Source organism: Epinephelus moara, chromosome 6 (assembly GCF_006386435.1).
Source record: "Epinephelus moara isolate mb chromosome 6, YSFRI_EMoa_1.0, whole genome shotgun sequence".
NCBI lineage: Eukaryota > Metazoa > Chordata > Actinopteri > Perciformes > Serranidae > Epinephelus > Epinephelus moara.
In genome coordinates this window covers 38,822,825-38,834,795 of record NC_065511.1, presented here as the reverse complement: position 1 = coordinate 38,834,795, position 11,971 = coordinate 38,822,825, and the positions used below count along the sequence as shown (strand labels likewise).

At 41.6% G+C, this 11,971-nt stretch overlaps 1 protein-coding gene across 1 annotated transcript in view; it reads left to right on the top strand.

Annotated features, from left to right (window-relative positions):
- The first annotated feature begins 513 nt into the window (after window positions 1–513).
- dgkb (diacylglycerol kinase, beta) overlaps window positions 514–11,971 on the top strand; it is a 109,754-nt gene continuing 98,296 nt past the window's right edge. Inside the window, exons 1-2 of the mRNA XM_050046912.1 lie at window positions 514–803; window positions 4,951–5,090. Of these exons, the coding sequence (XP_049902869.1) occupies window positions 5,021–5,090 (70 nt within the window). The 5' untranslated portion in view covers window positions 514–803; window positions 4,951–5,020. The remainder of the gene's footprint in view (window positions 804–4,950; window positions 5,091–11,971) is intronic.

Genomic DNA, 11,971 nt, shown 5'->3' with positions numbered 1-11,971 from the left:
CCTGTCCTCCTGCATCATCTTCATCCTCTCTTTATTTGTCCCAATTTCTCATCTTTCCTTCTCTCAGCCCCCCACCCTCTCCTCCTCTGTCTTCATCTCTCTCTCTCTTTTTCCCGCCTTCTCTCAGCCCCTCTTGAGAGAGTATCCCACAGGTTGCTGCACTTACCGCCTGTCGCGTTGAATGCTAATGTGGCCGGCTGATGCGTGCCACGGTGACCGGAGTAGAGGTGGCTTGAAAGGAGGAGGGAAGTGGGGGAGAGAGATGAAAAAGAGGGAGAGAAAGCAAGAGAGCATAGGACCTCAGGGTTTTCTTTAATTCAGGGGAGGGAGGGGAAGGTGAGGACCAGAGCGGTTGAGGGAAGGGATGGAGGGATGTGACGTGAGCGAGCGGGAGTATGGAAACTGATCATTGCAGGCAGAGCAGTGTTGGATAATTCTGCTCTCTCTCTCTCTCTCTCTCTCTCTCTCTCTCTCTCTCTCTCTCTCTCTCTCTCTCTCTCCCCCACTCCACATCCCCAGCGTTGCTGCTCTGACCAGACACCGTCGGAGGAAAACAAACACCATCCACATACTCACACACTGACATGCAGCAGAGAGGGCTGCCTCTGCTCCTTCGTCTGCTCTCTTTCATACACAGATACTCACACTCCATCTAATTACAAACACACTTCTTGCCTTGCAGCTGACAGAAGACCCAGAGGAGGAAACAGCAGGAATGTGACTGAGGATCTTCATCTGAAAACATCTGCCCGGAGGACTCCTCCCTCATCCTCTCTTGGCGGTTAACCCCAGCTCTGCAGCAGGTGAGCTTTATGTTGTTACCACATCTCATTCACGGTGCTGCATGTGTCGCAGTGGCCACTACCTACCGTATCTGTGTGTCGTGGCATCGGCAGTGTCTCAGCTGAGTTCTCCTGTCAGTGGGGTGCATAGCGCATGGATCCACGCTGAATTATCTTCACCGCATCGCTGGAGGACAGTAAAGCCGATCTGATGACATTTGTGGAAATGGATTTTGATTGTTGAAAGGATGCCAGCCGAGTGTTATGCGAGGATGCACTGCAGTTAGGCAACACTGGAAAGACAGAGAGGATGATTACAGTGCAGTGCACAGCAGGAGTGTACTGCACACATCAGTACTATATTAGCGATGGTATCACTGTGTAAGACCTGTGGGAGATTTACGATTAATAATAAGATTCTCTTCCAGCTCCTTTTTTGCTGCATGAGCGAAACATTAAATGAGACCTTTGCAGAGTGTTTTCTGGTTGCAGCTCCAGCGGCAGATCAAAGTTTATGCGAGGGAGGTTGATTCCCACGCACCCAGCGTGTTCTCACAGAAACACTGGTGGCTGCACATCATGCTAGCTGTTGCTTTCCTTTTTTTTTTTTTTCATGTAGTCTATATAATAACAATAACGGTGCTTCCTTAATAATTCATATGGCTTTTGTTTATGCCTTTGCCCTTTTCATGCAGCAATGTTTCAAGGTAAAATGTGGGAACAGAAGGGACGTTTCTGCACATGTATTCACACATGGATGCACACACACAGTTACATGAACACGTACACACATGAGTCCAAACAGAATTAGACACAGTTATACCTCGCTAAAAAGCACATCGATATCTATTATTCACAAACACACACATCCACCCCTCACGTGAATGAACATGTCCACTTGTTGATCCACAGTTTCAGTAATTGGGGCAAATGCTTCACTGGCGATGTAACACACACACACACACACACACACATACACGTACACCCCCACAGATGCCTGAGTGGCATTGACACAAACATACAATTATGTGCAAACTCGCTCTACACAAGATGGAAAGCAAGGTCGTATAAATCTCAACAGCTGTGATGTTGTACTAATCAGTACAATTCTTATGATCACATACATTAGAGTTGAACTGATAAATCAGCTTGACTCTTAGCTTGTATTAAATGACAAATAACAGTGAGGCATGTTATCCACCCTCTGATATGAGGGAGGTTCCGTATGCACGACAGCTACATAATAAAACCCTTGGTAAAGAGCATCATTCTGTCTAAAACAGCTGCTGCAGATGCAAACCCTAAAATCATTTGTGTCTCTGTGATGGATTAAATGCTGTTTTAATAGCTTTAGAAGAAAAAATGCTGCTCTAGCAGGAACACTTATGGTTTCTAATTTACCTCCAGTGAAACACTAGGTATTGGACTCAATTCAATAACATAAGTACCAGCCTACAAAGGCAGATTTAGCTTGAACTTGAATGTGTTGCCATCATAGCAACCAGTCAGGCTGATGATGTAAGGTCATTTGAAAGCAGCACCAACACAGCTTTGAATGCCCAAATTAGGCTTTTATTTTCACACAAGGACCCTTCCTCTTGTTGCAAACATTTCACTATGCTTCACTCCGAGCCAATCTGTTGAGCTGACAGCAGGTTTTTGTTGGTTTTCACTCCCATTTGCTGTTAATGTTTTTCTTTAATTCAAAATATCAGTGTGTATATAGAAAATCTGGATATTCCAATTGTAAAAGGAGAATAATAACTTCAAAAATCAATGGAATGATGGGCTGTATTTTCATTTTCCAGATGTTGCAATCACATTTCTATTATGTTGCTTAATACAGCATAGCATTAATACTGCACGTCCTGGGTTGAGTGTTAATTTCTCACTTTTTAAAACAAATGAAGCATGTTTTTTAATCTAATTATATATAAAAAATGTTGCACAGGCATAAATAAAAGGTGTGTGGTATTTAGTGTCATCTAGTGGTGAGGTTGCAGATTGCAACCAACTGTAACTTTTCCATGTGCCAAGTGTGTCAGAGAACTACAGTGGCTGACGTGAAAACACAAGTGGGCCTTTCTGAAGCCAGTGTTTGGTTTGTCTGTTCTGGACTTCAACTGAAACAATATGGTGCTCGCCGTGGAAGAGGCCCAAGCCCCTTGGAAAGGGCACTGGGCTTTTAAACCAATTTGACACAGTGGCCAAATGTTAAATTAGAAGTCCTGGGACCATCACGTGATACCACTGGGTCCAGTAAGACTTTGACCATAGATTTACATAGTGACATCTGTCAACCAGTAGGTACATATTTTGGAGCATCACAACCCCCCCCCCAGAATTGATTCATTTCACCACTGGGATTTCATTCTTTTGGTCCAATAATATTTCCGAAGTCTAGAACAGCTGCAAGATTACATTTTTTTTAATCCCACTCACGTTAGCGGAGCACTAAACTGGAAGTTAGCCGCTCGGCCACTATATGTTTCTACTGCGCTTGCTCTATGGCCCTAGTAATGCATAAGATCCGGTGAATTTCATATTTTGGAAATTGAGCTTGTTTGGCTTTGTGCGCCATTGATCCTGTATCCAGTTCTCTGTATACATCCATGAGGAGAACCTGGTCCCTATGTGGATATAAACAGCTAATTCTAAAGCCCTGTTCTCACCCAACACTTTCTGTATTGTACCTTTGGAACCAACAGTATCCCTTCAGACATGGTACCAAGACCCTAGGTCTGTTTAGCATCTCCACCGCAAACAGTACCCTTAAATATGGTCTGGGTTGTTGCTGTCCAGCACTTACTGTATTTCCTCATAGATGGAACATCTGCACCTCCTTTTAATGTCCACAGAACGTGGTTGCACGCCGACATCTTCAGAACAAAATAGAACATGCTGCAGTGAGAGTCTTAAAAAATTGCGGGTTTGTGCATGTAGTCCTTCTTAGGCAAGCAAAGCCGGCCGAAGCCCACAGGAAAGACACTATGTGATGCTTTTTTCCCCTCCAAGTGAGAATTAGAATGTATACAGTTCACATAGTCCGGTTGAAATTAATATATATTTTTAAACCCTTGAAGATCCACGCATTACTAAAAGTGTCTGTCATCCAAGAGAGACAAAAAACAACAAAAGTAATGGTCAGAGTTGTCATATCGAAATTTAAGGCGTGCCGATGGATTCACGTTGTCGACTCATGCATTGAGTAACATTACAAGTAAACGTTCCACCTTAAAACCAGCCACAACTCAGCCCTGAGCAGAGTGACCATCCTCTACTGACTAATCAGACTGCAGTGTTCACAGCTCCACCTTTTAGTACCAGATCTGTGTGCTAGATACCCCAACAGAGGGGGGACCAAACATGGGGACGGTACAGAACGGTTCCATTGGTACCATCCACAACTCTTCACAGTGGAAACAGAAAAAATGTGTACGAAACTGAACTGTACTGAACCGTACTGCTTGGTGGGAACGGGGCTTAAGGTAACACAGCACAGGAAAAGACAATGATTCTTTGTGTCAGGTGATAATATAATAATGAAAACATTGTTATCATTATTATATACCCTTTCTGCTATATATCCCTCTATACCCTACACACTGCTCCTTTAACAGATACATAAGTACATTATACTGGTTATACTCTCCATTGTTATTTCTCAAGTTCAGTTTTTCTAAGCACGTCCTGTAATGTGATTTTAAATTGTCTGTTAACATTTGTCTCAATCATTTTATAATTATGGTGGATTCTGTGCTCTGACTTCATCCTACACTGGCTGACAAACATGAATGTCAGTGCGTGAAATGTCAAGTCTTTGCAACAACTTGGCGATCGGCAGACAAAGGGACATTTTGTCTGTCATTTTGCCGGGTATGAGATGACAGCTGCAGAAAGACAAACAGGCAGGAAGATGGGGAAACATGACATATCAGTGTTGTGGGAACTGAGGCAAACTGACATATCTGTATGTACTGATATATCTACAGTATTTCTGACCTTTTACAAGCCAAAAACACCCACAGCCTCTAATTACAAACAAGCCCCACTCTGCTCATATTTGTTGTATTTAACCTGCTTTGTCATTTTCACAGCCTTTGAGTACTAAGAGATGTCTGCAGCTGTTAGTGGGGCAGGTAATCTGATGTCTGCTGTTGTTTTGCAGTGTGTGACGCCCCGCTGTGTGTTGCTGCCCGGGGAATGCTTGGTGGACGGACAGACAAGGTCTAAGCACAATGAGCAGCCAGGACAAATGGGTCACACTGACCCCAGCTGAATTCGCCTTGCTACAAGAATACACTCAGTGTGAGTAAGAAAGGTACTCTGTGTTTGTGTCTGACTGTGTAGAGGACAGTCTGTATCCTTCCAGGTGTTTCTCTGTGCAGTACGCATGTGTGATCCTGTTCTTTAAGAATTTTCCAGGTGACATGACGCTTTCAGGCAGCCGTGGTGCTCAGCCCCGGGCCAACAGCTGCAGCCCACACTGTTTCACATTGATTAAATGTTATAATCTTTAGCTTGTGCACCTCCGAACAGAACAGAGTAGAAATGGATATTTTCAGGGAGGTCTTTAAATTTGCACATGATGAAATTTGACAGATTGTGCATTAAGATAATGTTAGCATCTTTGCTAGCTTAACTGCTCGCTCTGGATAGCTCCATTCTTCTTAAAGCTGCTCTACAACATTTTTATATCAACAATGGATTCATGCCGAGTTCACACTACACAACATTTTTGTTTGTTCCCACCGTCACTATGACAGATTAGGCGATTGTGGGGTCGATAAATTGTGCAGTGACTTGGCTGACAGACGTGACACACTACACGTTGGTCCACGACCATTCATTCCTGGTTTTCTTTCACAATGTTTGTGATGTCATCATATTATTCTTGTCCTATTTCTATTATTTTACTATTATTTTAGTCACTGTGGCTGTTCATGTCCCAGCCGAAATGTTATTGTAGTAACGTAAAAAGCACCACCAGATGTCAGGAGCTACATTTGAAGTGCCGCACGCAAACATGCAAGTTACTGAATCCTCCACAACAAGTTCCTGCAAATGTTTCACTTTTTAGAAAATGAAGGGATTCTTCTTCTCCCATGTGCATTTTTATCAGCCTTGTTTCCAGCAGCAGCAGGCAGCTATCTTTAACAAAAAGCATCAATTAACAGCAGACGGACAAAGTAAGTGAATGGCAGGTGATCATAGTGGAGCATTTAGCAGCTAAAGAGCCAGATAATTTACCTTAGGAGCTGCTGGAGACCAAAAACAGGGCAAATTTTACAAGATGATATACTGTATGTCAATGGTGTGTTACTCCTTGTGCTGCCCCCAAGTGGCCAGAAAAATCAATGAATGCAAATTTATAGTCCGTGTAAAGCAAAAATAAATATGTCATGGTTTGTCACACTGCAGAAAAATGTGTCATTAACCACCGAGCCAAATTTAAATGATTTTAAAAAGTCGCCAAGTATGTAAAATTAGGTTTCAAATTAGGTTTTGTTGGGGGGTGAAGGAGCTGAACTGAAGATCGAGCTGCTGCCATGCCGCTGCAAAGCCAGGGACTCTCATTAGGCGTTAACCCAGTAGCACACAAAGCACATATTTATATAGCAGGGGACGGGTTATGTTACAGGATGGCTCCAGAACGTCATTGAGCAGGCTTTTAGGCCCACCCAAAAATAGAAATGCTGGACACATAAATGGTGAAAAACAGTTTAACAGTCTAAATCCACAATTCTGTACTACACAGTTTGCAGACTTTTCACGTTTTCAACAAGTCTTCTCTAAAATGTATAATGTGGTTAGAGAGATTTAACTGATTTTGCTTTATTAAGACTTTAGCAGATACATTCACATGTGACACTATATTTTTTAACCTTGTCCATATGGTGTTTTTTAGTTGCCACAAGAAATGTCATGAGCAAAACAAGCAGTCAGTGCCATAGCTGAGCATTTCTCCCTGAGGGACCAATCCCATCAACTTGAAACAGACCTGGTGATCAAGGTTTATCTGACATTAGCAACACATTATAAGCAGTCTGATGACACAATGAAGCTAAAGGCTCATATTATCTATCACTGTTTCCAAGCAGAGGTTTGTGTTTGATGAGCAGATTTGAAGGTGAGCAGGTGCACTCAGCTGAGGGGCAGAGCCAATTTGCACATTCATAGATAATAATAATATTAATAAATTGTATTTGATATAGCACCTTTCACAGAAATGAAATTCACGAAGTGCTTCACAAAATGCAATAAGGCAGTCAAACAATGAAACATGAACAGGAAGAAAGTAAAACATAGAGCAAATAGGCCCCAGACAGAAACATACCAGGGAACGAGCGCTGGACAGTTTAGGGTGGGACAAAGGCCATTTTGAAGATATGGGAATTGTTTTCAAAAATTTCTCAAGAGACCGCAGATTGTAAATCTAAAGGAAGAGAGTCGCATTGTGTTGGAGCCACGACTTTAAAGGCACGATCAGCTTTTGTTTTGAGTCTGGAGAGTGGGACAGCCAGTAGGTCCTGTTCTGAAGACCTAAGGGACCTACTGATGATATACGCATCCAGGTATACTAAATGAGGCGAGATGTAGAGTTACATCTAAGCCATTTTCAGACATTAAGGGATTTTTTTCACAGACTCAGCTAATAATAATTCTAATGAACAGAAATGACTTTTTAGGGTTTTATTGAAGCCCAGAACTTTAAGAGTACTTGTTGCCTCAAATTTACTGGCTTGTTATTGGTACATTTGACATCTTATATTTGCCTTGAACCCATTTCAGGATTTAACACAAATCGCTCTCCAGGTTAGCGTACTCTATTATAATACCTGTTAGTGGAACATCACCTACTGTATTATATTTTACCATTCGTCTTCATGACCCCTGCGACCATCTTTCCTAATGGACCGCTCTGTTTTAACATGATATGTCTCTGGCGTCCATGTCACACCATTCTTTCCTTAAGTTCTGCCATGTGACAGCGTTGTCAGCTGTAATAATATATTCTCATTTCTTATTTAGGCTCTGCAGTGTGAAATTCTTTATTTCACATGTGGATTACAAATTTTGTAAATGAAACTTGCCCCCAAATGAAGTGAATCAGATAGCCATAATTTGACAGCTGATTATGCTTCTGATCAAATCTCACCAATGTGCACCTGCTGGAGTTATTCATCAAGTTGAAACGAGCAGTTTATGACAGTTAGGAGAGTTTATTGAATCTGAGTCAGAGCACTCGTACGAGCAAAGTAAGAATTTCCTACTGTTTCCATTGCTGTTCATTGCCTTTTTTGCAGTCACTGTGTGGGTCAGGGGATGAAAACATTCAAAGAGGTAAATGTAATAGAAGTTTCACCTGCAGACATATTTTGTAGGATAAAAGAGATACTGAGGATTAGACGTGTGGCTCCTATTACTGGATTCTCTTTGTGAGGTTCTGCCGTCCTTGTACCATTTGCCAAGGTGTTTTATCACAGTTGGAGGAAAAATACAGCACTATAGAGTTGATTTTGCTTTGCCTGTTTCTCGCCTAATGTTTTCAGAAACATATTTTAGCTTACTGTTGAATTGTGGCAGCAAGAGGGCTCCTGGTTCAAACCCAGGGTGGGGGGGCCCTTCTGTGCAGAGTCTGCATGTTCTCCTCGTGTCAGCGTGGGTTTCCTCCAGATGCTCCAGCTTCCTCCCACAGTCCAAAGACATGCAGGTTAATTGGTGACTCTAAATTGTCTGTAGGTGTGAATGTGAGTGTGAATGGTTGTCTGTCTCTGTGTCTAACGACCTGTCCGGGATGTATCCTGCTTCTCACCCAATGTCAGCTGGGATAGGCTCCAGCCCCCCGCGACCCCCGACAGGATAAGCAGTTACAGAAAATGAATGAATGAATGTTGAACTGTAATAACAGATCATTTGTTACCAGCTGGCTGCCATGCTGTTTTTGGACTGGCAACTCACATCACATCACCCACCAGCGTTTGTTGGTCCTCTGTGGCGCAGTGAATTTTGGTAGTTGTAGGTTTTCTGTATCTCGAGCAAAGACAAATGCCACAACTTTTTTTCTCTGGTCATGTAGCACCCAAATCAAAAATTAGTTCTGATGTGTAGACAGCTTAGTTTTATAAAAAAAAAAAAAAAAGGCCATATTTCCAACAGTGAAATACTTCTTTAACCACAGTGTTGTCACAACATGAAATTGAAAATTGAAATGTAAAGTTTTAAAATATCTGCTACATTTTATTTTTTAAACAAGGTATTTTTATAGCAGAGTATTAATAAACAAACACAGAACCATTAAGGACAAAAAGACAACCCCTCCCACCCATCAACCCAGGTACAAACAGAGAAAGCCAGACTAGTCAAAGAAAATCTAATAGAGAAGGAGGGAAAAAAACAAAAAAAACAACAATAATTTAAAAAAAAATGTGTATAAAAAAGAAAAAGAAAAAAATGATGCCAAATGAATTAACTTGTGTGACATAAGTAGGGGAGTTTAGCATGTTTCACTACAATTTTTCAGCTTCCATATTTGCCACAGAAGTTAAAAAATGGTTGCCAGGTGGCAAAGAAGCGTACAGTTGATCCTTTAATAAAACAACACTTTTTCTTCAACTGTAAATGATACATAACATCCTTGATCCAGTGTCCATATGTTGGAGGTGAAGAGTCCTTCCATTTACACAGGATGAGCCCTCTGGCCGGAGGTGAGCAGAAAGAGACAATGTCTGCTTTATCTGCTACATATTATTGTAACATATTCATGGTTTGCAGAAATGTTCAATACCAACACCATTTCTGGTGATTGGGTTTCCTCAGTTCACCAAAGATTGTTGACTCAAGGCAACTTTTCACTTCATCAGTTATTGTTTTTGGAAAGTTGGTGTGAGTCTGATTCCTGCTTCCATATCTTCAGTTACCCTCCTCTCACGTTGAGACAATAACAGAAGAAGACATAAATTCTCTCTGACAGCATCAATCCACCGAGTTAACAATAACAGGAGCGTTCCTCTTGTCTGCTGTGGACTGCAGCATGGATCAATTCACCGTGGTTAATCACCTACATCCCTTCCTCTAATGATAAAATTTTGACATTGTAATTGTAGACTTGATGTTCATCTTGCTGATGTAGGAAGCTCAAGCTGCTCAAGCACCTAATTCGTGTGGTGCCGCTTTAGCTCTGAATGATTCATTCTCGACCCGACAAATGGCTCCCCTGCTCAGCAGCCTGTGCTCTGGATGCCTGGAGTTTATGTTACGCTCCAAGATGTTGACACATTTCATCATTTGAAATGGTACCAGGGATGGAAAGTATGACGATACCTGGCAGGCTAACTGCGGGATGTTGTGCACCACCCACACATATTTTTGGACAGACTTTAAAAGCACAAGTCACAGTAAATCGTTTGTAGGAGGCAAAACAATGGAACTAACTGTGAACGAGGAATAGAGTCGTTAGGTGTCCAACTCTCTTGATCCTAAGTGCTTTTTTGCATCAGGGTAGACATGGTGGTGGAATATATTTTACAGCTATTTTCAGTGTCAAACACGACATCTTTGAGGCATTTCAACGGCTGCACTAAGTATGAATCTTAATAATTAATGCTTTTCACCCAGGATCTCTTGTTCCAGTGTTTCACTTAGTAATGACATTTCTCCCTTTAATTGCTCTGCGCCTGGTAACAACATTGTTCCTTACTCCGAGGAGCTCCCCTGCTCTCTCCGGCATATGCTACACTTGAACCAATCAGGTTCTGGCTTTTTGTCTCTGTGTTTTCCTTCTAATGTTTGCTTTGTGGGTGGCTAAGGAGTTTGTTGAATTACACAAAAACATGTTTCAGAGACCTGAGGTTTAACAATGTAGCTTGAAATGAAAACTGTGTGGTAATAAAAAAAAGGCAGAATGACAAAAAGCAAAACAGCAAGAGAGAACCAAGGAGTGTGTGCACGGCTGCGTGCAAGCTTGTGTGCACGCTAGACAGATTTGGATAATCATGTTTCAACGAGCTCCGGGCGACTCTTTGTGCGGCGTGCGGCTACATGCTATAAAATATCCCATTCTCTGAGCAGCAACAATGGGCATCACGTTGCCTCACCTTCCCTCCTCATCTCGCCCTTCATCTCGCCTCCTACTGTATCCCTCCCTTCCTTCTCATTAAAGAGAGCCATGCACACTTTCATAACATTTTAATAGCTGTGTGCCGAGTCAGGCACCTCGGATCTGACTCACAACAATTAGAGTTTCTCTTTATAAGATATATTTGCTAATGTGCGTAGTGTAGCAGAGTGCTGCTTTACAGAGGGAAAATTCTTTGACTTTGAAAGGTAAAGAAGATGTTCAGTGTGTTAATGAACCTAAAAACATCAAATGAGTCTTGTCCTCTGATTATTACTGTGTGCCACACAAGGGTTAAATCATTAACCTGATTGAGAGAATACATTGTATTTCAGCAGCGCCTGCTGAATGCTGAATGTGACAGGCAATCAGTGGATACATAATCAGACGTGGTCAATAATAATGACACACACTCAGTCCAATGTGAAGCAGTTATTTCTAGTCACTGTTGGTAAAAAGCATCCTGAGAAAATCAAAGGTCTGAAGCCATTAGTGCGGAGGCGACGAAATGTAACAACCAACTAAAAGCTGTTAAGAGAAGCTTAAATGGACATTTAAATGGCTGCAGCCATGACTTTAAAATAATTGTCCTCTTTTCTGTGACATTTATTCTACAGTATGCAATCATAAAAATGTTACAGCTTTTGTCCAATGGAAAGTCTAAAGACCGATATTTTAGGGCTATTTGGCCTTAATAGGATGAAAAACATAAACCAGTGGGGGTTAAGTAACGAGGTACATATACTCAAGTACTGTACATATATACAATTTTGAGGTACTTTTACTTTACTTGAGTATTTTTTTTTTATATATAATTCATTTTTTTCATCAACATATATACCCATAATAGTAATTAAAGGGAAATTTTGGTTTATTTCAACCTGTCTCCTATCGTCCTAAATTTGTTTCAAGTGACTAGTGACATAAAAATAATAGTTAGCATGTTAGCCGTTAGCCTAGATACAGCCAGGGCGCATAGTAGCGTCAGACCTGTTAAAACGTAAGTGAACGGGCAACCTTCAAGTGCAAAGTTAGTCCACTAAACAAGCTTTTTTTCCACAAAGACCGCCTC